This window comes from Podarcis melisellensis, assembly GCF_964234715.1.
Source record: "Podarcis melisellensis genome assembly, chromosome: 8".
In the NCBI taxonomy this organism is placed as follows: domain Eukaryota; kingdom Metazoa; phylum Chordata; class Lepidosauria; order Squamata; family Lacertidae; genus Podarcis; species Podarcis melisellensis.
This window is the reverse complement of record NC_138540.1, coordinates 42815110-42842067: the sequence shown is the minus strand read 5'-3', so window position 1 is coordinate 42842067 and position 26958 is coordinate 42815110. Positions and strand designations below refer to the sequence as shown.

The following is a 26958-nucleotide window of genomic DNA, read 5'->3' as shown; positions in this document are numbered from 1 at the left end:
ATAATCGCCTGGCATGCAGAAGGCTCCCAGTTCAATCCCCAGCATCTCCAGCTACAAATGAGGTGATGGGGAAAGACCCTGCTCTGCCTGAGACCCCAGGAGGCCACTGCCATCAAGAGATCACAGTGCTGGACGCTAGATAAACAAGTCTGACCTGATACAAGGCACAGCCAATAAATACAGGAGAAGTGTGGAAGGTATTCCACAACAAAAAATGGAATACATGAGGCAAGTTGTTCTCCTGAAAGATCCTGGAGAAGTATTAATGGGATTGCCTGCTTTTCATTCGGTCCCTGCTCCCAGCTCCCATTTCCACCCTCCAGCCACCACAGGAGATTCTCCCACTCCACCAGAAGAGCAAGACACGTACCTGGATGAAGTAAAGAGCGACCCATTGACTGAGCCAAAGCACGACAGGCCAACAAAGACGGGGATGATCCAAGCCATGACGCCCAGGTGATAGTTCCCAAAATCCTATGAGCAAACAAGAAAGAGGAAAGAAGAGGAGTGTCAGAGGTTTGCCCAGGAGATGCCAACAGCTGAGCATGTGAAGAAGTGGGAAGGTGACAGTGCCCAGGTGGGCTAAACTGGATTTGCAAGATCATGTGATTCACAGACCGACTTGAACCCAGGAGACCCTCAGCCCAGTGAGGCACACAGGGGGGTTGGTTCTCCTCTTCCTGCCAACTGAGAATTGATCTCTCTCGCAGGCTCATTGCGCTGGCAATCGTTAAGAACAAGGAGCAAGTTACCTGTCACATTTCCCCCCTTCCCCTTCCTTCTAGGGGACTCAAGAGAACAGGTGTGATTCTTCCACACTGCCTTCCGTTTTAGCATCAACAACCAGCCTGTGAGATCGGCAAGGCTGAGAGACAGGGGCTTTATGCGCCAGCTCCCATTTGACCCAAGGTCTCCCTAACCCTCTAGCCAGGGTACCATCACGCTGGCTGCATAAATCAGTAGCAGCTGCATGCTCTAAGTGTTTAAAATTACAAGCGACAAAACAACAGTTGGCCTCAAAAGAAAAAAGGGGGGGGGAGGAGAGGACATTTCACGTCAATACTGACACAGCACTTCCCCCTGTGAGGTGTCACTTTGGAAACTGATCATGAGACCACACAGGCTCTGATGTGCTCTTATAGCCAGAGGTGGTGGTTTCTCAGACAGATGCATATCCTCGGCTACCGTTACACTTATCCCTGCTCATCGTCATGTGAGCCACGATGGCATCCTCCAACGCAGAGGGGGTGGCAGCGGGGAAAGATCAGCGTTGGCTGAATGGCAACAATGGAACTCCAAGATAGCACGAGGCGGCCAGGTCCAGATTGCACACAGGGAAATGTCAAAAAGCCAGAGAAGCGAGCTAGCTAAAAGAGCAGCCATTTCCGGGTGAGTCACTCCATATTTTACCACAGCAACGGCTTCCGACGCCAACATCTGATCCACAGACAGCGTTGTGAAGTAAGCCAGGTTGGTCAAGACGTAAACCAAGGTGACGATGGGCAGGGAGATGATGATGGCCAGAGGCAGGTTTCTGAGGGGAAACGTTGGGAGAGGGTTAGAGTGTTTTGCAAGCGGTTCTAAGATCACCTCTGGGGGTGGCCCAGGGCACCAATGATGCACGTCACAACTGCAGCATTAGCAGAAGGGACATTATTCTTTAGTCATGCACACACGCTGGATCACCAAGTTACAACGGAGGGGAAAAACTGAATATAGCAGCAGAGCCCCACCACGTTTAGGATTAAGAGGCCATACGCAAGACAGCAGAAAATCCATCGCCTCCCCTCTCCCCCGGGGATCAGAGCAGCTCGCTACAAAAAGCTATTTTCTATTGAAAACAGCCTACTGCTTATCTTATGACCCTTAGGAGAGCCCGGCTGGATCAAACCAAAGGCCAATCTAGCTCCACATCCTGTTTCCCACAGCGGTGAATCAGATGCCTGAGGGAAGCCCACTTGCTCTCCCACCCCCAGCCACACCAGAGTAACTGCCCAGTTCAAAATATTCCATTGCTACCTGCGTTGCTCCTCGCAAAACGGGAGCTACTTTAGAAGAGACTGCAAGTCAAGCCATATGCTACCTTGAGGCAAACAGTCCACACATCCTTCTTGCTGGCTTAGGTAGTAGGCTGACTGGGGCAAAGATTCACAGTTGCCACCATGCCAGCTTGTGGAATTAAACTCCACAAAGCCACCTGGCTGTGGATTAGGAACATGTCCTAGTTTGGGTAGAAAACACTTTTTAAACTCAAGTGCATGGCCAGGCTGGGCTGTAGCAGGCAAGGGAGGAAATAAGGCAAACAATTCAAAGGAGATAGACCAGCCTATCCCCCAAGATCTGGTGGCCTCCAGATATTTTGGACCTCAGCTCTCATTGGCCCCAGTCAGCCCTGACATCACACAGCTGCACTGGCTAGAGCTGATGGGAGTTGTAGTCCAAAACATCTGGAAAGCACCAGGCTGGGTTAGGCTGAGCTGGCCTACCTGCCTTAGTCCAATCATTAAAAGAACCAAGAAAGTTTTAAAAAATGAAGAACCTCCTCGATGCTACATGTAACCAACCAGCAGACCAGAAAGCCAGGAGAGGCCAGTGGACATGCTGTGTTTGACAATCTAATTGCAGCCACAACAAACATACTTTAGAAGTTATAAAGCATCCAGGTCAGATGCACTGAGTCTGTACGAACCTTTGTAGTTTGAGCCAAGCATCGCGGGGAGTTGGGAGAGGGGGCTCAGCCTCCGGGAAAGAACAATAACACAGACCCCACCCCACCCGCTGCAGGCGGGTTCTGCCTTCTTAGGGCTGTGCGTGAATCAGAACAGGCATATCCGATTCCAACACCCTTTGCTGCAAAATCCTGCTTTGCACACGTGAATTAGAAGATTTCATGGAAGACAAGGCTCTTGGTGGCTTCTAGTCAGGATGGCAACGCTGTCCCTCACTGCTGGAGGTTGCATGTCTATGGATACTGGGGGATGTGAGCGGGGAGAGATGCTGCTCTTGCACTCAGCTCCTGCTTGTGGGCTTCCTATTGGGGCACCAGGTTCAATGCTGCAGGCAACAGGATGCTTAGCCAGGTTCAACAAAGCTTTTCTTAAAATAACACCAACACTCCACCAGATTTCTGATTGAAACAATAGACATGAAGCCTGCTATCTGAATTCTCCCTGAACTGCCCGAATTATAAGGCTTCCATATTCGGTGTCTGGTGAAACAGGGCCACTCCTCCCATGGTATATAACATGGTACGTAATGACTTGTGGAGAAAAGGGAGTCCATAACGAAATTGCTAACCGACAGCGCTCTTCAACAGCTACATGACTGAGAAGCAAAATTCATCTCCGACCCCAGAAGAGTTTTGCCAGCCAGGCTTCTCTGCACGCCACAAGCTGTCAAGAGGCACAGGAGCACTGCCCAAAAAGAAAGTTGGTGACTCTTATTATGCAAAAAACAAGTTCTGGAGAAACGCTGAAAATCTATAAGTCAATCACACCTCCTGCAGCAGATGAAGCCTTATTTTAGGATTCTGAAACCAGGGCCTGCTACAAACCTGCCCATAGCTTTAAGTTATTTTGAATGTCTGCAAAATTTGGGATCTCCTTCCCAAGCTGCCTGATCTTCCTATTGCTTGTGTGGCTGCTTTGGCTTCATAAGGACGGGCATCTGGAGAACAGAGATCAATAAATATTGATCTATGAGAGCTGGGTGAGGACACTAAAAAACCATTTCCAGGTTTAAATCGTATTTTAATGGGCTTTCCAATTAAGGAATTAGTTTTAATTGTCTTGCGCTGCACTTCTTCTTGGAACTTGGGGATTTGTGTAAAAGGCACACAAACACACACCCAGCACAGGGTGTCCAAGGCTTAGGACAGCCATAGCAAGTACGGGTTTATTTGTACAATTGCTGTAAACCGCTCTGGTGTTGTTTTTTATGAACTAGAGTACATAAATATTTTTTAATAATATATGAATCTGTTGACAGGAGGAGCTTTGCCTAGAGACAGTGGTGGAGGAAGCTTTACCTGTTGAGTTTTCAACCTGCCATTCAGCTGTTGGAAGCCTATTTCCTAGAAAACCAAGAGGCAATCCAACCAACTGACGGCAGTAAAAGCGTTGAAGTGGTGGCAATTATCTGTACAGCAATATCTGATCACCAGGGAGGCTGTTTCACGGGCCAACGCAGCGCACAAAAGTGCAAGGAAGCTGTGCTGCAACAACCACCCACGAATGCCATATTGAACCCGATACCAACGCCCCCTCCCAGCAGCCATTTTGTTGTTCTGTGTGCAAGGCACCGGGTGGGGCAGTTTGTGGCAGGCGAGTTAGGGGACTTTCGGTGAACAAGGATGAGAGGCGAATGCTCAGCTCCTTCCTTCATCAATGAGTTGCCCAGAGGCAAAAGAAGAGCAAAAGAAACAGAACAGAACTAATAGCTCAGTGGCTAGAGCATGAGACTCTTCATCTCAGGGTCGTGGGGTTCGAGCCCCACGTTGGGCCAGAAGAGTCCCGCATTGGAGGGGGTTGGAGTAGGTGACCCCCACAGTCCCTTCCAACTCTACAATTCTATGATTCTATGAAAAGAAACCTCTTACCTGTAAGGGTTGATCATCTCTTCCGTGACAAAATTCAAGTAATTCCTGCAAAGGACAAAGATTTTAAAGGTAATTCAGCTTGCTGAGTGGGAGAAGAGGCATCCTGCCCTTGATTATAGGGTTGAATCTAACTCAATCAAATTGGAGTAGACCCACTGAAATTAATAAGCCCAAGTTAGCCATGTTCATTGACTTCAGTGGGAGAGTAAGTCTAGGTTTGATAAGAGGTGTAAAGGTTGCAGCTTAGGAAAGATTTCTCTCACACACACGCTGGTCTCACTTGCGTGGCACAGGAAGCCACAGGTAATTGTTTTATCACGGATGCAGATGGCTCCTCTCCTGACAGGAACAAACCATGGACATAAGAGTGGCACCTGAATTAGCAATCCTGGAGCATTACTCTCTATTCAAACCACAACTGAGGAACCAAGCACAGAACATAGTCTTCTGATTGTGATTTGTTTGGAGCAAAACTGCAGTCGCCTCTTCAAATGAGGGGCTGAGCCATGGATTGTGATCTGCTGCTCCTGCTAGAAGAGGCGTTATGGGGGAGCTCTCGACAGTAACCCATTACCTGTGACTTACCGTGTCAGGCAAGCCTGCCATGCGTGTGCCAAAAATCCACAAACCTCCCCGTTCATTAAGATGTGGATGGGAGGCCCTGGTCTGAGTGCCAACCCCTGCAGAAGGGACACTGAGAGCAACGGAAGGCAGGACCTTTTCAGTAAGTCTGTGTTCCCAGGGAATTCTGGGAATCGTAGCTCTGCAAGGGGAATGGGGTCTCCTAGCAACTCTCAGCACCCATAGCAAACTACACTTCCCAGGATCCTTTGGGGGGGGAGCTGTTGCTGTTAAAGTGGTATAAGAGTGCTCTAAATGTCAAGTGCGGATGTGCGCCTAGGATGCTTGAACACAGAACTCACCAGCCTCCATATGCGAAGAGACCGCTATACAAGGCCAGGACGATGTTCCCAACCTCCAATTTCGTGCCATCAAAGGAGTGGTCAGGGCTCAGGATTCCAGGACCATCTTCACAGGGTAAAAACGCAGGGGGAGGAGGGGACAAAAACCACAAGGTGTTCAAATACAGTGTCTCCATTTCAGCGAGCCCTTTTTATGGCTGAAGCTGTAAGAATACATTTCTTCTGAATGGGTGAGCAGCTTTATGCTGGACGCAGTAGAAAAAAGAAAAGGGCCTTATACAGAATCACCTAGCTCAGTTTTATCTCTACACTGGCTGCAGGCAGAGGATTCAGGTAGGAGTTTATCCTAGCCTTACCTGCAGATACCAGGGACTGAACCAGGGATCTTCTGCTTGACTGTTGCCTTAGTGCTTTTGCCTGCCAGGACAGAGGGGATGCTTGTATGTGGAAACCAGCCTACTGTAGAAAGGTGAAGTTCACCATTGTTGCCCCACCCACTTTCTCTCTGGCCCTGCCCACCACCAGCACGTGGCCCTCAGAAGGTGGCCAAAGAAGGGAATGTGGCTCTCAGGCTGAAAAATGATTCCCCAGCCCTGGTCCACATCCAAGGAAGAAGGGGGTCCAAACAACAAGAGATTAGCTAGCCAGACGGTTTTGACCTAAAGAGCCCTTCCGTTTCCTCTTTATGTTCCATACCAAGGAAACAATTCTCTCCCCAATACAAAAAGGAACAGAGTTAGGCCACCGGTTCATCCAGCACAGTACTGCCCACACTGACTGGCAGCAGCTCTCTGGTGTTTTCAGACTGACAACATTCCCAGACCTACCTGGAGATGCCTATGACTGAACCAAGGACATTCTGCATGCAAAGCAGACGCTCTGCCCCTGAGCTCTGCCCTTCAATGCTGGGATTTGCCGGAAAGGGAACCTGAGGCCTTTGGCATGCAAACTGGATCATGTCCGCAAGGCACCCCGAGCAACTGAACCCAAGTGCCCAAGCGTCCCATGCCACCCAGAATGCCAAGCGGCAACTCTGTCATTTCTCATCTTAAGCTCCGAGGAAGCAATTGCAAAGACGGCTTCTGGCAGAGTGACAGAGGCTACAGTTCAGCCCCAGAGGCCAGCCCCACAAGGATTTTCAAGGCAAGAGGAGCACAAAGTTTCAACCGAAGTGCTGCAGTCACCCACACCCACACCCCCCACCTTGGTGAGGACATAAAGGATTCCTCCAGTTCCCGAGGCGCCCAAGAAAACCCTCAAGTGCTCACGTCCCTGTCAACTGTGGGAAGGGTCCAAATATTTGGAGTTCCTGTTATTCATCCGTTCTTGAATGGAAACAGCCCAGGAAAAAATATATATAAGGGGAGAGGAGGGGAGGGGGTGGTCTTCAATTGTTGAAGATACTTCCAGCACGTTTGCTGCGTTTATTTTAGTTCTGAAGACGTCTCGGTGGACGTTTCGTTTCATGCCTTTTGATCTGGAGGCCAAACCCAGGCTCCTCCAGGACAGGGAGGCTGAGAACATAGGAGTTCCCGTTTCCTGGCTCCCTTCTGAAGACGGAGCCCCCAGGTGCGCCTGGAGGGGTAGAAAAGGGATCTGGGAAGGTCACTGTTGGCCACCTGACCTCCCTGCTGCCTCACATGTGATTTGTCTTAGGGCGCTAAGAGCCCAGAGAGCCCCGTCACATGGGCGCTGCGGCTGCATTTGGGGTTTAACTCTTCGCCCTTTCTCAAACTCCACATTCCAGCGACTCACAATGAGGTGAGGGGGAAAGGAGGGGAAGACAAATTTGCAACAAAAGCAGCTTTCTTCCATGAACTACACAGAACAGTTCACTAGGCTTTTTACTTGCTGGGCGGCCTGCTGCCAGCATCACTAGCTAGAACAAGGCGGCAGAGGAGAGGAGGAGAGAGCCCAACGGAAGGGCAAGGCAAGTGCGTTTCCAAAGAAGGCTTTGTTGAGGGAGATCTCCGGGATCCTGCCATCTGGAGGCTTTCCACCACCGGCCCTGCTAACTGCAGGGTTCTCAGGCTTGCTCACCCCCACGTGGCAACATGACTCACAGACATGTCACCAATGCACCGTGAGTTCAATCCTGTTACATTTAGTCTGGATACGGCTTGATGAATTTTGCACATAAGAAGCGAAGAGCCTGCTGGACCAGTGCAATGGCCCGTCTAGGCCTGCATCCTGCTCTCACAATGGCCAACCACTGTGGGGAACTAGCAAGCAGGATTCAAGCCCAAGAGCCCTCTCCCCTCTTGCAGTTTCCAGTAACTCTTATTCAGAAGCATCGCTGCCTCTGGCGTGGAGGCAGGGCAGAGCCACCATGGCAAGTAGCCACCAATAGTCCTCTCCTCCACGAATAGGTCTGATGTTCTTTTAAAGCCATCCAAGTTAGTGCCCAGCACTGCCTCTTGTGGGAGTGAGTTACACAGGTTGACTACGTGCTGCGTGCAGAAGTACTTTCTTTATCTGTCCTGAAAAGATCCCAGGAACAGCTTCCAATCTCCCCAAGTAGTAGGGCTAGGTTAAAGAAGCTTCTTCCTGAAGATCAACCTGATGCTCTCAAGGTAGCTGTTTTGGCCCATGGGCACGACACAGGTCTTCTAACTGCAGGCAAACTATTAAATCACTGGAGGAGGATGGCAAGAGACAGGTGGTGCTTACATTGCTATAGAATATGATGCCACCAGGTTGGTGCTACCCCCTCCTAAGCACCTGCTGCAGTTCAAAATGGCCTTCTCCATTTACAGGCATCCTTGCTGGTCTTCCCTTCTTCCCCAGCACACCCTCCAGCCCCCTCTTCTTAATCCAACCGGTTAACCATAAATGCCCTCGCAACACAGCAACAGCTGCTGGGACAAGCCAAGGTTCCCCCACCACGGCGCCAAGCTCAGATGCCTCTCCAACCACACTCGGCTCTAAAATTAACCAAATTAAAATTAACGAGCTCCAACAACAGCCTTCCGTCCGCAGTTCTTAAGAGGGCAGAACTGCTGGAAATGGTGGCCTGTCCTTTTTAATTACCACCCAAGGGCTCTTTTGTGGGAGGATGAGGGGAGAAAGAAAGAAAATTTGAGTTGTTTCATGCCTGGAATGCCTAATTTTCATGCCATGGATGCATTGTCCTAACAGGGCTGGATAGCTGGCATAAAGGGGCTATTAACTGCAATTATTTAAGATGAGTATAGGTAGGCCTAAAATGGGGGAAGGAACAGTTGATATAATTGACAAGATAAAAGGCAATGAAGGCGATACCTCAAAGGCCCCCACAATGGTCCGAAGGCACCTTAAGTCTTCTGATCTCCAACACTGTGGGTTTGAGATGGAGCCAAGAGTCCCAGGGGTGCTGGTCTTGGGTCCTGGCAGAATGCTAATTATATATGTAGACAAAATGCCCAAAGCTACCCCAACTTTAGAACTTAGTGTTGTCTACACTGACTGGCAGTGGCTTCTCCAAAGTTTCTGACAGGAGACAGTCCTGATCCCACCAGTGAGTGAACCCGGGATCTTCTGCATGTTCTGTCACTGAGCTACACCCCTTCCTCTTGCGACTTGTGAAATGACCAGTTGGAGAACTGAAATGAGCTCACAGTCCCAGAGCCCACTCCTTGTTTTAATTTCAGCAGCCCACTTTGGATGAAAAGCATCCTTTGGTTGCCACTCTTGTTAAACAAGGAGTCAAAAGCAAGGAATCAACTACTTGTGACCAAGTGAAGATGCCTGGGTGCCAGGATGGTGCACCCATCTGGAGGTGCATGCCTCGGATCATTGGATCTGGACACTAATACCACCACATCTTGTAGAATTCCATCAGTTATATTTTATCTGCACAATCAGAATGAATTTCCGGAACCAAAATGCTTTTTCTGTGCAGCCTGAGCAGGAGCAGTCACCATCAAGAAAAAGAGGTCAGAATAGGCCAAGATATATGTGGACTATCCCTGGATCAAGTGACTTTTATTCTTTAAGTTCTCAAAGCTCTTACCCAAGCTCAAGGTTGTCATCTGAACTAGCCAGATGTCACAGTCAGTCCATCATTTAAAAAATAAGACTTTAAGATGTCTTGCCCCCAAATGGCAACTAGACATTCCGTTTTGGTGACTGTAACTTTGGTTTAAGGAGCCATTAGGCGTCTAGCTTATATATCTGAGTTTCTAGCACTGGTCAAAAACTCTTAGTCACGTCTAGTTCAAGTCTACTGATAGACTGAGCTCTACTTTCTGCCCAGCTCCTGCTCTGCATGGAGTGGTAGCGGCTCCCCAGATTTTGAGATCCTGACTGGGGGCTGGAATTCCGTCTGAGTGTGAAGCATGTGCTATGAGCTGCAGAGCTTCAAAGAGGGTACCCAACATCTACTTTGCCCTAAAAAAGTAGGGGGAGATTCAGGACCCCAATCCAAGAGTGCCCAAACCGCTAATGTGAATTCAGGGCAAAACAAAAATGAACTTTCCTTCTCTCTCCTTGTTACAAAAGGAAGACTTAATTCTTCTCCGCTGCAGTTTAGGAGTGCAAAGTTTGTTAGCAAACACTCATGAAGTGCTATTATTAAAATGTACTGAGACGAGCACACACACAAATGGGGCCTTGGCTGCCAGATTTCCTCCTCCCCTGCTGGGCTAAAAGCACATTATTAACTCAAGTTGAAGAGCCCCTGGTGTTCGCACAAGGCCAGCGCCTGGGAACGAACGCCAGGCATCCTGTACCATCCTGCTCCTCACTTTGTCTGGAAGGCTTCTCACAAACAAGGTGGGGCTCATCCTGAGCCCAACCTCATCAGCCGCCACCACATCAAACCCCCAAAGCGAGATTCTTCCTCATCTGATAGCTTTTGCCCCAACAGGAGGCCCAAATCAGGGCATTCCCATCTTGAGCAGACCCCATTGCATCATTCTGCCTGCTTGCAAAACACAACAGCCTTCGCCTGTCTGCTGCCCTCCAGTTTTTGTGGATGCCAACTTCACAACGTGCCCCAGCCGGCATGGCTGTGTAATGCAGGGGCTGATGGGAGCCTGGCCATGCTGGCTGAGGCCAATAGACAATGCTGTGGAAAGCAACTCCTGGGAAAATAAGAAGAGCCTGCTGGATCAGGCCAATGGCCCGTGTAGTCTATCACCCTGTTCTCACAGTGGCCAACCAGATGCCTGTAGGAAACTCACAACAGCACTCTCCCCAGTTGTGTTTTCCAGCAACTGGTCTTCAGAAGCATTACTGCTTCTACCTCTGGAGGCAGAGCATAGCCATCAGGGTAGTTGCCATTGATAGCTCCTCCATGAAGTTGTCCTCTTTAAAGTTGTCCATCACTGTCTTCTGTAGCAGCAAGTTCCATAGTTTCACTATGACTGCATGAAGAAATACTTTCTTCTATCTGTCCTGAATCTTCCAACATTCATATCCACGAGTTCTAGTATTATGAGGGAGGGAGAAAAATCTGTTCTCCGCCCACTTTCTCCATGCCATGCATCATTTTATAAACGTCCATCGTATCACTTCTTTCTTGCCTTTCCTCTAAACCAAAAGTCCCAAACACTGCAGCCTTTCTCATGGCACGTCCTCTTCCTGACTCTCAAGACAGAACGCCCTGCAGTAGTCTGACTTGCTTCTCCCTAAGCCTATTTCCTCTGGCTTTTGAGCTGCTCAGAAGATTTGGATCAGAGGCCACAAAAGGATGAAGAAGTAAGAAGCCGGCCAACTGGGCTTCCAGGCCAACGGAACACAAGCTAATTAAGGGTCTTTGCTTGGCTCACAACACAGCCAGGAACAAAACACCTTCATCCGCGGTACAGATTTGCCCAAGGGAAGCTTGCTGGCTGTTCTTGGTTTCAGCAAGAGCCCACGAGAGATGGAGCAACTCAGAGCGCAAAGAATAGCAACTTTGCTGCAGACATGGAGAGGGGCAGCGCCAGGGAGGGATTAAGACCTTTAGAGGTCCTAAGCACTGAGAAGATTATGCTGCCGCCACATAGACAGTTAAAATAAAAACAATACTGAACCACAAAGTGTTATTTCTGAAATGGAACAAAACTTACATGCATGCCAAAATGTTTACATGCATATATGTCCTGTGCAATTCATGGCCGGATCTGATTTCCTCGCATTATTTCAGTCTATGCTCGTAGGACACCCCCTTGGTTTAGGTGGGGATAAATAATAAAAAGAGATTCAGAGGGTGGCAACACAAGAATGGACCTTTTCTGTGGTGGCCCCCCCTTTGTGGAATGCTCTCCCTGAGGAGGCTCCTCTGGTGCCTTCATTACATATCTTTAGGTGCCAAGTGAAAACATTCCTCTTCGCTCAGGACTTTGGCTGTTAAACAATCAACTGCCTTTTAAACAGGGGAGGGGGGTATTGTTTTGATTGTTGTTGTGTTATGTATTTTTGTGTTTTAAAACTGTAAACTGCCCTGTGATCCTCAGATGAAGGGCGGTATAATAATAATAATAATAATAATAATAATAATAATAATAATAATAGGTAAGAAAGTCTAACCATGTCATTATTTTTCCCATGATAACTACCTCAATGTTGTTTTTTTGAAATGTCCAATTGTTTCCAACAAAAATTCTCATTTTTGTTTTGTGCTCCTGCTTTACTGGTGCCTTAAGGATATTCCTAGTCTGCCTACTGAGTAATCCAGCACAGGGCAGTGCCAGTTTGAAAGGGGGGGGGACACAAGTATGTGCTCATTTATGTAGAAAAGGAAATCATGCTGGATGTGATGTGATGCAAACTCTGCTTAATTCTCCCCCAAATATAATTCCAGCTGCCATACTGAGCTTCTGGAAGAAATGCCAAAGTTGCAAGTCTGGCTTTGTGCTTCCATTAAGACAGGTGTGTTTTCATCGCAAAAGACTTTACATGGCAGCAAGGCAAAAGTACTAGAGGAGAAGGTGTCCTGGTGGGTGCCCCAAGGGTTAAGCAGAGAGGCCAGGAGGGAGTGCATTTAGCCCCCAGTTCCTCACCCCTGGTCTAAGGCCACAAGCTGCCTACACAGCCCTCAACACTGCCAGAGAAGCTTAACAGGGAAACTTAACCAAGCCTTGCACTGTAGGGTCAGGAGCATAATTGCACAGGTAAGTGTGCATGTGTCATATGGCCTGCCTACTTTTTAATCACAGGTTTCAAGCATCCTATCCAAGGTGAAAGAGGGCCCTGCAGGGCCAGGCGTGCCCAGCTGGCAAAGGCGGGTGCCCACGGTGCCTGAAGCCAGGCGGGCACGACAGAGAGCGTGACGCAACATGTTGCCAGCTCAACTTTGCAAATCAGAAATGATTTAGGGTTTGGGCATTGCCAACTCCACTTTGCCTTTTGCTCTGGGGCTTTTCAACACAAGCTGAATCTGGGATTTTAGCATCACCTAAAGAAGTGAGCTTGAGCTTCCAAAAAGCTTTCAATGGAAGTTCCTCCCCAAAGCCTCCTGAATTTGCTTAGCAGTCATGGAATAAGAGGAAAGGACCTCTTCTGGATCAGAAACTGGAAGCAGAGAAGGAACAAATGGGACACTCCTCACAATACAGAGGGATGAAAAGAAGTCCCTCCATTCTATGGGAAGGGCTGCAGCTCAATGCTAGAGAATCTACCCTTCCAGGTTTAATCCTCGGCATCTCCAGATAAGACTGTGATTGTTCCCTGTCCGAAATCTGGGGAGCTGCTGCCTGTCATTGTAGACAATGCTGGTCTAGATGGACTCTGTATATGACAGCTTCCTATGTTCCAGGCTCCTCCCTAAAGACTTGTGCTAGAACTTTAACTAACTGGGATATCCCAAGTGGAACAGAACCCAGTGCAGCTTGCATCTGGTGATGGATTTAAACAGCACTGACTACAAGTCCACTTGCCAAGGAACACACAGAAGAGGACTGTAAGGTTCCTGACTGGTCACCTGATAATACTAATAAGATCACAGGGCAAAATATGGATGCGCAACAGGCTCAAAGGCTTCAATTCTTCTGGCAACCCAGTCTACAAGCCCCATGTCATTCCTGAAATTTCTGCTTTTGAAGATCACCACTGCTTTTCCTTGGGAAAGACCCAGAAGTAGGGCTCCAGTGCTTTCTAGTTTGCCCTTGCCATGTGTTTTGCTGCAGCATCATGTACTGTCATAAATGGAGGTACACAATTTAGGAAAAGTGACAGGTGTAGATGTTCTGCACTCTGGTGCCTGTGCTCAAGTGCCATCCATCCAGGAGGAGAAAAAAGGCTGTTCTCATCTCTTTCAGGTCTGGTTCTAATAAGAAAATCCGAGACAATCCCCTCTTTTCCAGCGTTGGTGCCAAGCCAAGGAATTAGTCGGATAAGCCTCGCTGGAAAAGGTGGGGAAGGGGCGCTGTCCACCAACAAAGGGAATCTGAGTACAATAAAGACGCCAGCCTCCCCTGGGAGAAGCATCACCAGCCAAACGAATTGCACAAAGCGCTCTTTCTTCTGGAGGTAAGTATTTCTCTCACAAGAGTGAACAAGGTAATGAGGTTCCTTAGACGGTCAAAAGCGGCCCAACTGCACAAGCTTCGGCTAGAAATTATATATATGATCTGCCTTGGAACCCTTTGCAACACTGCAAGAGATCCTTCTTATGGAGTGTAAAGGGCACATTTTATTCCTAGTCCAATTTCACACTCCCCAAAATTTATAAACCACTTAAATCCTCAAATTGTAGTTATTATCATCGGCTTTTATCTCTCCACCTCTCTTTACTGATTTCCTGTGTGTGTCTTTTGTATTTGATTATACTAATATAATTTCTAACAGATGGAGTAAAGTAATTAAGTATGTAATCACACCTAATGAAATGTGTTGTTTTTCTCCTCGTTTACTTTCAACTTTTCATTATTTAGGCAACCATCTCAAAAAAAAGCAATGCTGAGATCATGCTAAGATGTCTGAACCACATGACAATTACAAAAGTGTTTATCTGGGCTTGAAAATAAAACTATCAAAGAGGTCAGCATAAAATAGTGTAACACAGCTATGCAAAATACTGATAAAATCAAACTTTAAAAAACAAGGGCATGTAATGAAATTGTTACCAGGGGCTCCCAACTCCCAGCACCTCCAGCCAGTGATCAAAGGTGAAGGGAGTTGGGAGGGCGACATGTGGAAGGCTGCAACTTCCCCATCTGTGTGACAGATGTGTAAAACACCCTTTTAAAAAATAAGACATTCAGCCAAAGTCACACACCTAAGCTTCCCATGAAGAGCGACCAAAGCTAAGCGCACTTGCAGCGTCCTTAAATGCCCCTGCATCTGTTCAGCAGAAGCTCAGGAGAAGAGCCCCAGAAGACGGGAGAAAAATGGCTTTACTGCAAAGCTGGGTCTGACTGCTGACCTGAAAAATTATTTAGTTCAAAGACATGCAAAAGCAGCCAGAACTTAATTTTTTTTTATTTAAACAATTTAAATGCCTACAGTTGTCTCTAAGCAGTGCCCAAAAAATTCAATATAGAAAAGATAAAAAATGCCAGTGCTGAATAAAACGTTTTCGGTAGATGCCAGAAGTTCAACAGGGAGCTGTCCTGTCTGAACTCAACTGGAAGAGAGATCTGCAAAATCAGGCCCGTGATACTGAGCACACAGCTTCTGGTGGATATGAGCCATACGACTGAGCCACGGAGGACCCAACCTTGTGCCTCCAGCTGTTTTTGAACTACAACTACCATCATCCCTGACTAGCAAGATCAGTGGCAAGGGATGATGGGAATTGTAGTCCAAAAACAGCTGGAGGCACAAGGTTGGGAAACACTGGACTAACAGACCTCAACAATCACGCAGGGATGTAAGGGCTTGGGCTGCCCTTGAAACATCCTGGACTCAAGCTGTTAAGGGGCCTGTAGCTGAATACAAGAACAATGAAGCTGGTCCAGCAGCATGCAGGCAGCCAGTGCAAGCTTTTGAGCACCAGAGTTATGTGCTGGCAACAGTGCATTCCCATCAACTGTCTTGCCAAAGCATTTCCCACCAGCTGGAACCTCTGGACCAGGCCCAAGGTTAGCCCTGCATATAGCACATTGAAGTTACCAGTGCATGAATTGCTGTGGCCAGACCATCCCTGCCCAAGCCAACTTAGTAGAAGAAGAGGTGGGTTTTTATGCATCTTTGCCATTACAAATTTTGATGCTAATGCTTCCTTTAGTGGTTACTCACTGGGCCACTGAAAACACAAAAGGTGCACATTTTACTGGAAAGATCTCTGTTCTCAAAGGCAGGTGGGAATAGGTTATTGTTCCCAGCCCAATTATCTAGAAAAGCACAAGGCCTTTGGGTACCCCTCCCTTCGTAAGTGGTGACCAGAGAAAAGAGTCCTGCTATGGAATGCTCCCCACAGAGCTAAGTGCTGACTTCAGCATCATTTTGTCAGCGGATCAAAACTATTCCATTTACTGCGGTCGGGGCTAGGGAACCTGCAGCCCTCCCATTGTTTTTGGACTCCAGCTCCCACCAGCATGCAGAAGGGAGGGTGGAAGTTGTAGCCCAGGATCATGTGGCTCTTCTGGTTGGGGCTGATGGGAATTGTACTCCAAAGCATTTGGAGAGAACCAGGGTTGGCAAAGGCCGCTTTGCAAGCAGGAAAAATGGTGCAATGCGGATCCAGAGAAGATGGGAGTGCCCTGATATAGGGCTTCTGTTGAGGCATAGTAAGAGAAAAGCCATGAGGTGAGGAAGAATCTCATTTTGGGGGTTTGATGTGGTGGCTGAGAAAGCTGGGCTGGGGCAGGACAAACATCTGGAGGGAAGAAGGCTGGCAAAAGTCGGATTAGGATCTGCCTGCATACTTAGTTTTTCTGTTCTCGCTACTTGGTTATTAATGTATAGCTCCGCTTTGATGTTATATTATTGTATTTGATGGTTTCAAGGTTGTTTTAATGACTATTTTGTGCATATAAGACCTGTGAACCACCTCAACAAAAGTTTTTAATATAAAATGCATTAAATGCCCATTAAAAACAAAAAAATCCAAACTGTGAATCGCTTCTGGGAACTGTGAAGTGCAGCACATTAAGGAGTGAGATTGTAAACCCAAGAACCAGACCAAATGGCTCTTAACCAGACAACACAGTTTCCCCATCATTATCTATGCACAGTATTGCAGGGTACCTTTTTTGGGTTGCATCCTGTGCACAAAGCGAGAGTTCTGTGACGGCAGAGCACAAGAACGCAGAACCTGTCATCATGTGCAGATTCCAGAAACTGAGTGCCTTGGGGTGTTGATCTTGTTAGGAAAAAGGAACCAACTCCCTAGTTCTTATTGATGCACACAGGTAATGGGAGGGGGAGTGTGATAGAAACACAAATGTCAACTATTTCGAAATCTACAGTCAGTTTACAGCTGTGAGTCTACAGATTTCTTGCTTGCGCAACCATGACCTGAGATGCAGAGAAGACCTTTGAGGCAGATTCCTGTGAGTGAGAAAGGAATCTCTGGAGATATTAAAGGAAGGCTATTATTAGCCTAGAGCCCAAAAGGTGATGCCGGCATTCCATGGCCATTAACGACAGCCCACCTTAAAGGAGGAAATAAGTTGAGCAAAGCACCCTACGCAATATGGAAGGGGTGGGAAGAAGAAAGAAGTGTGTTTTGCAAGTATCACCGCTGAAAAACTGCCCAAAGGTCACAAGGCAATTATAGGGGGAGGCAGTAACAGGAGAAGAGGGAAAGGAAAAATAATATCTTGTAAGTTCCGAAGAGGGCAAAGAGAAGTGGAGAATTCCTTCTGAATCCTTTGTTGTTAAACAAGTGTCCCTTATGTTGCTCCAGAATAGAGGGGCTCCCTCCCCTCCCCAAACAACCTCCTGTTTTGTTTTGCAGAAGGAGGAATTCCTCCCTCAAAAGTTCCCATCCGCTTCTTATCCGTTTATCAAAAAATACTGAAAAATGCTGAGCAGAGAGATCTGTGCTGACACCAACCAGGTCCGGGTTGGCAAGACATTTCGAGAGTTTGTGTCACGAGGCTCTGCCATTTAGAAGGAAACAAACACAATTAACAAAGTTAGCTTTCTTCTTTTAAAATGCTGAGATGTTAAGAAAGCAAGGAAGAAAATCTTTCAACTTAAGAGACAGGCTCTTTTTTTAATCCCTTTGTGTCTTCATTGCACAGAACTGCTTCATTAAGCTCCATTTATTTGTTTGCACTTCTAGACCGCTTGTAAGCTGCAAGATGCTTGAAAGCAGCTTGTGTAGTTAAGCACGCACAAAAATAAACAAGAGTGTGCAAGACAGAGAGAGCAGCAAAACAAATCTCCATCTGTAAACACACACACACCGCATAACACTTGAAGTCCAGGGCTGTAACTAAAACAAAAATCCATTTAGACCTTCCAGTCCTTAACAAAATAAAAACAGAACAGTCATGGTTATGGCTACCAATGCCTACTAACTGGGGACGGGAGAAACAGAGAGAGAGAGAGACAGACAGTCATCCAATTAAGCCAGAAGCAGGACGATCCAGGAGACACAAAATTCAGGACTTCTTCAGACATAGGTCAGCTATGGCATTTGCACCCACAAGATGTAGCAATGGCTACCAATTTGGGTGGCTTTAAGAGGACAAATTCATGGGAGGTGAGGCTATCTGCTAACCCTGATGGCTGCTGCCCCACCTCCACTGTCAGAGAAAGAGAGCCTCTGAACACTAGTTACTGGAAATCTTAAGCTGCACTCTGGGTCCCACTAGTGGATTCCCAATGGATAATCTGGTTGGTCACTGTGAGATCAGGATGCTGGACTGTATGGGCCTCTCATCTGATCCAGCAGGGCTCTTCCAATGTTCGTTTTTGACAGGAAACATAAACACATGCACCACGGAGGTCATACAAGGGCCTGGGACTCATCTAGGCGTCGGTAGGGAAAAGCCGAAAGGTGGCAAGATGTGAAGCAAGGCCTCTGCTGATGGCTACTGACAAGCTTCTGGGTTTGTACAGAAGACAGCAAGCCCTTGAGATAACCCCAGGCACAAACTGTATGCCTGAATTCCTGGAAACCTACGTTACTCCTATGTTACCAACACATAAAGCTGCCTTATATTGAGTCAGACCACCAGTTCAGCTAACCCAGCATAAACTCTACATTGATTGACAGGAGCTTTCCAGGATTTGGGCAGGAGAAGTTTCCCAGCCCTACCTGAAGACAGACACCAGCACTGAACATGTGCATGCAAAGCAAGTGTGGTTAAAATTACAAGCACCTATTTCCTGACTTCTAGCATCCTGTGGCATCTCTTTGGATGGGGGTGGAAGCAACAGCCCCCTGCTTGCTTTCTAGATTTCCCCAAAAGGACAGGAGGGGGCGCAGTTTCCTCATGAAGACTACCCTGTACTGACAGCCCACAGACGTCATTCGTCTGCCTGCATCTCTCTTCTGGGAGTCAAATATCCAGCAAGTGGGAGTGGAAGGGGTGTGCATGTGTGTGCTATTTTGCACCAAGCAAGCCCCGCCGGCTGGCGAAAACACACAGAAGGGAAACACCATCCCGGCATTTGATCTCTTCTCCTGGACAAGCAGCAAAAGCAGAAACAGGCTGCCACAAGCCATGTGACCAGCCTGCCTGGACCCCTGTTGAATGAGGGGTTGGCTCAGGTGCCCACCACGTCCTGCCATGCTAAAAACAACAGCGATACAGGCAGGAAGGGCAGAGGGTACATGCAGTCAAGAGGACAAGATGTGAGCCCGGGAAGGTCAGCCAGGGTCAAGGGGAAAACTTGGCACTTCCCAACTCTCGTTTCATAAACGGCTGATGTGGGGCAGAGTGCACAGCAAATGCGGGAGGAAGGAAGATAAAGGCTGTCAATGGTTGCTCATTGTTAGGGATGCAGGAGACATTTGATGCTGTTTGCATTTTAATGTCCTAATTTACACACCTTGAACCAATACACAAACCAGAACGCACCACACTTCGACATTTGTACTCTGAATTTTTTTGCAGTGCAGTCTGGCAACCATAAAATGTGTACAAAAATGTGTGTGCCGTAGGGAAATATGAGTAAAAATGCATGCACTTTGTGAGTGTAACAGACAAGAGTGCCTGACGTTAGAGGAAATTGCTTCCAAAATCTTTATAGTAGTCAAAACTGTATACAAAAATTGTTTCTATTCAGAGAAATTCGCACTAAAAATGTTAACTTTCCTGAGTGGTTTAACCGGGGGCGGGGGGGGGGGGATGAAATCCTCAAATGAAGGTGACAATACAGGGAACTGAATTTTAAGATTAGAATAATGAGAAACTGAGAGACCAAATGTGCCATGGACACCTCTGTGCAAATGAAGCTTTCACTAGTATTTCATATCGATGAAGGCTAGGAATAGCTGTACCTGCTGAATTTCGTATTTCTGAAAGCTTGTCCTGAGCATCTGGTCAGCTCTCAGAACTACCACATTGCCCAAGTGAAAGATGCGCCGTTACAAGGCGTTTTCTGGAACGTTTCTCCTACTTTTGCATTTGAGAAAAAGCAGTTTTGTTTTCCCTGGACCATAATGAGAGCGATCAAGTCTAGTCCTAAATAGAAGAAACAGGGGGGCTGCTTGCAGTGGCAGGCCTTGGGGTCCCAAATTTCAGCAGTGCCATACGTGACGCCAAAATCTGGCGCCCCCACCTCTTCTCTTCCATTCTACACCATAGTTGCTCCATGCCAAGTGCAACTAAAGTGGCTGCACTCCCCTAAATCTGCCTTCCTTTCCTGGAGCTTTTAAAGCTGCAGACAGAGAAATCAGGTACCGTATTTAAAGCTGTTCTGCCTCTGCTGCTAGAGCCAGAATTTGGGGTAAGTCCTCCCTAACCACCTGCCACCCCTTCCAATGTACCACCTTCTCCTCCACTTCCATCCTGTTTTTTGAAGAAGCAAAGCACACATACACACTCACTTTTTCCCAGCTGAACGAAGCCCAGGATGATGATCAAGGCGAGAGCCAAGAGCTTGGCAGCTGCAAAGCCATCTTGGACGCGGGTGGCGGCCTTCACACTGTAGCAGTTGACGGCTGTGAGCAGCACTGGAAAGGAACAGATCAAGGTGGGTTAGTTCACTGTTGGAGTAGGAGCTTCGCAAGCCACCCTCTTTTTTTTTACAAACAGGAAAAGAAATAAACTAAACTAAAGATTGAGGGCAAGGCACAGCTGTTTTCTTGCAGAGTTTGGCCCTTTAAGGAATGCCACATTCAGCACAACTCCACCCACCCCCATCATCTGCTGGAGTTGAACCTGCAAAGCACAGTGTAGGATCTGTGCAAATGGATCCAGGCCAATGAATATCCCCTTGCCCACACCAAGGGGAAAACACACACACATACAAAATAAATGAGACCTGCACTACTCTGGCCAATGCACGGATGCACTTCTGCGGCCAAACTTTTTGGAAGCTTGTGGTTGCTAGGACTCCACTTGGCAGACTGCTTCCTCTGAAACTGTCTGCACTATAAATGCATCCATGCCACCGGCACCCGCACACAAACACACAGGCACACTCCTTCCAATTCTACATTCCTCTAGAGTGCAGTCTGGTGAGAGAGGGTGAGCTTTACCACCTCTTTTTCCCTCTCAAAGGGAAAGCCTAGAGAGCTCAGCCTCTTCTCTAGCTGGGGCGCTCTGGAGGAAGACTCTAGGGAAGCAGCAGACATTGCATTGGTTCAGTTTCAGAATATTCTGACTGAGGATGCAAGAAGAGCCTGGCTGCTAGATCAGCATCCCATCTAGTCCAGCATCCTGTTCTCACCAGGTGCCTCCAAGGTGCCCACAAGCAGGACCAAAGCACTCTCCCCACCTTATTTTTGGTTTCATTGTTTTGCACTGAAGTTAAGCTGGTAACTGTTTTAAAAACAACAAGGACACACAAGGCAACTGAGAGCCACTTTGGGGCCCCTTCAGGGCTCATCCTGCAGCATGTAAACGTGAGAAAGAAGATTGAGGACCTTTCTCCAAACTATACCTGCATCTCTCTGCTGCCACCCAGCTCTTCCCTGGCCCATCTCTCCCCCACCCCAGGCTCCCTCCTATCACACCCTGACCTCTAATGTAGACTTGAAAACGCTCTCTGCAAAGACAGGGCCACGTGGATGGTCTATGAACAGCAGTGCCTAGCACAGTTCCGGGTACAAAAAAAACCTAACACTTCCCCACAAGCAGATGTTCACATCCTAAAGCAAAAACAACAGTATCACTCAAAACATATGCTCACAGCTGCAGATTCTGAAACACAGGGGAGGATGCTACCTCCTTCCTAGCTGAGGAGTTTTCCTGTCAAGTAAGGTTAGGAGGAAAACAGCATCTTTTTGATGCAGTAACACATGGTGGGTAGGGGAAACTCGGGCCACACTCAAAATGCTTGCTATCCAGGAAGTCCTAGTTGGGTTTTTTTCCCCTAGTGAATGAATGAATGATTCAACTTCCTTGCAGATGATTCAAAGCTAGGACAAGCAAGAGAGGAGGACAGTTGCATCATTCACACCTAACAGCTCCTTCGCCTATTTCAGTAGGTGCCACCTCCCGCGCCACCGATTGGCCCTGCAGCAAGGAAGAGGCAGCAACCCGAGAAGCCGGAAGCTCCTTTGCATAATCCCTTCTCCACCCCCATATTGTATTTGCCTGCAAAGCTGCTGTTGCCTCCTTCGGCAGGGTGGGGGCACCCAGCATCCCCTTGCAGAGAGTCAGTCACTGCCTTGTCTAGAGGACGCTGGCTATCTTTGCATCACATTTTTATTAAAATGTTTGCACACTATGAGAATGCAAGCGCACAGGAGTGTGAGAAAGAACATTCCCCCTTGAGGCTAGAGCAGTGCGGTTTTAAAACATACACTGCAATCCCGTCCAGTGGCACTCCTGTCTTTAAGTTCCGGGCAACATCTGTGCAACCTGCTCTCTGCAGAATACTGCCCTGTTTATTTAAAAACCTCCAGGGCTTAAGGCACACCAAGGTATAGCCCTGGAACCTTTCCCAAGAACTCACGGGGGGGGGGGGCTTTAAGCAAGTCAGTCTCTCTCGGCTTAGCCTCAGTGCTCCTATCTGCAAACTGGGCAGTGCCAATACTGTCCCTACTTTACAGGGCTGTTGGTGAGGACTGCAAGCACGGCAACACACGTTACTTTGAAACACTTACTGAGTGATGCATCAGTGCCAAGAGGGCCCTGGAGCACGTGCAGAGTGCATGTTTCTCTCACCCAAGTAAACAAAGATTTGAACCATGTGCTCTCACTTTTAACGTAGCATCCCTCCCAGGCTGGTCAGAACACCTGCACATCTAAGTATAGAAATGAAGCGCAGCCAGACAGAAGCTTCCGAGGCTCATATACGCAGCAACAAGTAAACAGATACATATGTTCAGCAGGAGCTGATCTCAAACTCCCTACAAGACCACAGATGCAAGAAGCCAGATCTGCTGACTCAACATTTGAAGACGGCACTGCAAGATCCAGCAGGGCACCCGACACTTTGCACTCAGACGGGCTAAGCTGGCAATGCACCTTTACCACTGGCACCCTTGCCCCTTTGGCACACTTTTAACTGGCTAACTGTGGCATGCGTAAAAACAGCAGAGAGGAAGGATGCCAAGGGGAGGCATCCTCAGCAGCTGCTTAAGCCTCCCCCCCCCCCATGGGAGCGGCAAGCAGCCCAGAGGTTTTTGCTTTGTTTCTCCAGCCTTCTCCAACCTGGTGCCCTCCAGATGCATTGGACTCCCAGCAGCCACGGGATCATACACTCATGCTGGCTGGAGCTGGTGGGAAGCACATTCCCAACACATATGGAGGGTACCGGGTTGGGATGGCTGCACTACTCCATTTGTTTTGCAAGGTGCCATTAATAGAATCACAGAACTGTAGGGTCCCCAAGGGTCATCTAGATCAAACCCCTGCAATGCAGGAATCTCAACTAGATCATACATGGCAGATGCTTTAAAACCTCCAAGGGAGGAGAGTCCACTACCTCTCGTGGAAGTCTGTTCCACTGTCGAACAACTCTGTCAGAAAGTCAAAGTTCGGTTGGACTTATCCGCAGGTAAATGTGCAAAGGAATGCGGCCTTAAAAGGTGCTCTTTGTGTAAGGAAGTGTCTCTGCACTTTGATAGATAATAAAACTATATTTTATAAATAATCCCGGTTCTCTATGCTGTGCATTTTGAAAACAAACTTCCATTATGTCACCTAACGCAGCAACTTTTAAAAAGTTTATAGAACCTTACTGGGGCAGCGGGGGAGGTTTTAGTTACAAAACTTTGCTGGTAATAAGCGGCTCCTTCATTCCCTAAATTTTAGAAGTTCCCACCATGAACAGATAAAGCGAGACCACGTCACTGTACACACAAGCCATTTAAGATGAGAGACTCATTATCTTCCACATAGTAACTTATTTGTGTATCTCTCTTTCTAGGCCTGCACAGGACACAAATTTGTCACTTTCAAGACACGTAAGTAGTTTTTTAAAAATCATCAGACTGCTTGGGAAGAAGAGAAGACAGTGGCACTATCAGAACACACTGGCAGGATTCTGAGTGAAAATAGGGGTTATCAGCACAGAACAAACCAGTAGCAGAAAACGCCTCAAGGAACGGAGTGTGTTTGTGTGTAATGTGTCAGTGACTTGACTCCACCTCCCTCCCTCAAATTAGCAAGACAGAAATCTTCCTACAGTCAGAAGTCCACTCAGAAACAGAGTTTCCCCCCTAAATACGCAAATGCATGATGTTGCCTTGCACTGAGGCAAATAACATTGGTCCAAGCAGCTTGGTATTGTCTACTCTGACTGGCAGCAGCTTCCCAAGGTTTCAGGCAGAGGGAGGTATTCCTCTGCCACACCACCCTCACATAACATGCCAGGGACAGAGCACAGTGTTATAAGAAAACAAGATCACATGTGCTTGCAAAGCAGGAACTCTGCACGAGCCTCTGTTACAGCCCCTCCAGGAGGAAGGAAGGCGCTCATTTCTTGCTTGCTTTCACGCATGAAAGCTGTGTAAGCCAGAAGCTCACACAGCTCTTAGTTGCAGCAACCTCCCGTTAAAAAATAAATACAGTGGTACCTCGGGTTACAGACGCTTCAGGTTACAGACTCCGCTAACCCAGAAATAGTACCTATGCTTCAGGATGAGAACAGAAATCGTGCTCCAGCGGAGCAGCAGCAGCAGCTGGAGGCCCCATTAGCTAAAGTAGTACCTCAGGTTAGGGTAAAGTGTGCATATAAATGTATGTATTAGTGGAAATAACATACATAAATGTGCAGTGTTCGGGGAAACTGCTTTAAATATGTGTCTAGTAGGAAAAATTGTGATACAGTGGTACCTCAGGTTACATACGCTTCAGGTTACAGACTCTGCTAACCCAGAAATAGTACCTCGGGTTAAGAACTTTGCTTCAGGATGAGAACAGAAATCGTGCTCCAGCGGCGCGGCAGCAGCAGGAGGCCCCATTAGCTAAAGTGGTGCTTCAGGTTAAGAACAGTTTCAGGTTAAGAACGGACTTCCAGAACAAATTAAGTTCTTAACCCGAGGTGCCACTGTAATTGTTTTGCCATATTCAGCACTGAGCATTTAACGATGGTTGGGCAAGGTAGCCAGCCCAGCGTAGTCAAACAATGCAAGCAACATGTTTCCTAAAACCAAAAGAGGAATGGGGGGGCGGGTATTAAGCCAAAGCAGCCCCCCATCTGCCTCCCAAAGGATTTTTAAAAAAGCAATAGAATACGTGTTTCCTACTGGTTATAGAGTCTTCTGCAATATGTCCATTTGTAGACGGGACAGTGGAAGAATCTACCTTTGAATGTGGTGGCCTCTCCTTCCTTAACTTTGATTCAACAGAAATTGGTCAAATCCGCTAGCTGTCAAACAACTGCTTCTTACATGTGATCCTCTTTCAGGAGCTTCCCCCACATAGGGACCCACATCCTTTCCAAGGCGCCACGAATGAGGAACCAAAACAGTACCAGAGCCGGATGAAAGAAGCGGCGCAATGCAGGGTTCTGAAACCAGGAACGGAAGCCAGAGAGGAATCCCAACAGCCAGGAAACGAAGGAGCAGAAAATACAACGTATTAGATAGGTGTAAAAAAAAATCAAAAACAAATGGAATGGCCAGTAAGGAGGCCGGTTGCAGTGACAGTACACCATAAATTAAGGTGATGCTGCAGAATGGCGAAAAAGCAGGCGGCCTCAGCAAAAGAGTAGCCTACTAAGAGAGTTTGCATCCACCACAACAGACAACAGGAAACTGAACTTGTGCAGTGGGTGCAGCTGCTGTTTTGGGGTTGTTGTTTTTTATGAAGACAGGTTGTCTGGCTTTCCAAGAAATGCAAGAACAGGTTTTGCAGGCAGTGGGTTCTGGAAGCCCACTCACTTACAGGAATTGGTCAACGGAGGAAATATGCATGGAAAAATGGAAATGAGAAAGCCCAAGTTCTCCAGGGGAAAAGTATGCCATGGCTCAGTGGTAAGGTATCTGCTTTGTACCCAAAAGGTCCCAGAATGAAGCCCTAGCATCTCAAAACGGGGCCCAAGAGTGACACAGACCCTGCAGAACAGTTTCCAGGCAGTGCCACTGATCCTGAGCTAGGTAGATTAATTGACTTGACTCTGCATGGTGCATCTTCCTATGTTGCAATGATTCATATAAGAGGCTTGATCACTTTTGCAGGGTCGACGTCAGGGGCTTCTCAACTCCCCCACCCCCAAGACCAGCAGAAAATTGCTGAGGGTCGTGGTGGACCAGTTAATAATTTGTCTGCCTGTTACAGTGGTACCTTGGTTTAAGAACAGCTTAGTTTATGAACAACTTGAATTAAGAATGCTGCAAACCCAGAAGTAGGTGTTTTGGTTTGTGAACTTTGCCTTGGAAGCAGGACATGCTGAGTGTGTTCCATTTGTAAATTGAGTCCCCCGCTGCTATGAGAAAGCACACCTTGGTTTAAGAATGCTTTGGTTTAAGAACGGACTTCCGGAATGGATTAAGTTCGTAAACCAAGGTACCACTGTATAGTAACTGTAATGTGTTATGCTAAAATGCTGCATGCGTTTTAACTGCATTTTTATACATGCCATCTGAATGAAACTCACATGATTGTCCATGGAGCACATTATGAGAATCGCTGGTCTACACTGTGTAGCAGGGAAGCCAACACTATGAGCTACCAGGAGATGTCAGTTACTTGTGAAATTCGGTCAGACTTGCCACAGTCTTCACCACCTTTGTAGCATCTTGTAGCTGTTTGCTCAGAGTAGTGTTTACATCCCAGATCTGGAGCTGGCTTCTGCTCTTAAATGGCTGCTGAACAGTTCTTACGGCTATGCTTCTTTTAAAATAGGAACACATGTCTCTCTCGCAGGACACAATATCAGAAGAGGTATCGCTTCTCATCTCTCATGCACATATGAGTGAATGCTTATTTGAAGCTGGCGCCTGCCATTTGGGGTTTTTAGTAAGTATTTCCATTTAAAAATAAAAATCTGCTGCCTCGTTTAGATCGCAGAGTA

At 47.5% G+C, this 26958-nt stretch overlaps 1 protein-coding gene across 1 annotated transcript in view; it reads right to left on the bottom strand.

The window, feature by feature from the left end:
* The window catches only part of SLC7A5 (solute carrier family 7 member 5), a 45998-nt gene that overhangs the window by 8165 nt on the left and 10875 nt on the right, over positions 1-26958 (bottom strand). The window contains exons 2-6 of the mRNA XM_081920212.1: positions 20375-20500; positions 5521-5626; positions 4598-4642; positions 1411-1534; positions 371-474 (exon numbers count right to left, since the gene is read on the bottom strand). Of these exons, the coding sequence (XP_081776338.1) occupies positions 371-474; positions 1411-1534; positions 4598-4642; positions 5521-5626; positions 20375-20500 (505 nt within the window). The remainder of the gene's footprint in view (positions 1-370; positions 475-1410; positions 1535-4597; positions 4643-5520; positions 5627-20374; positions 20501-26958) is intronic.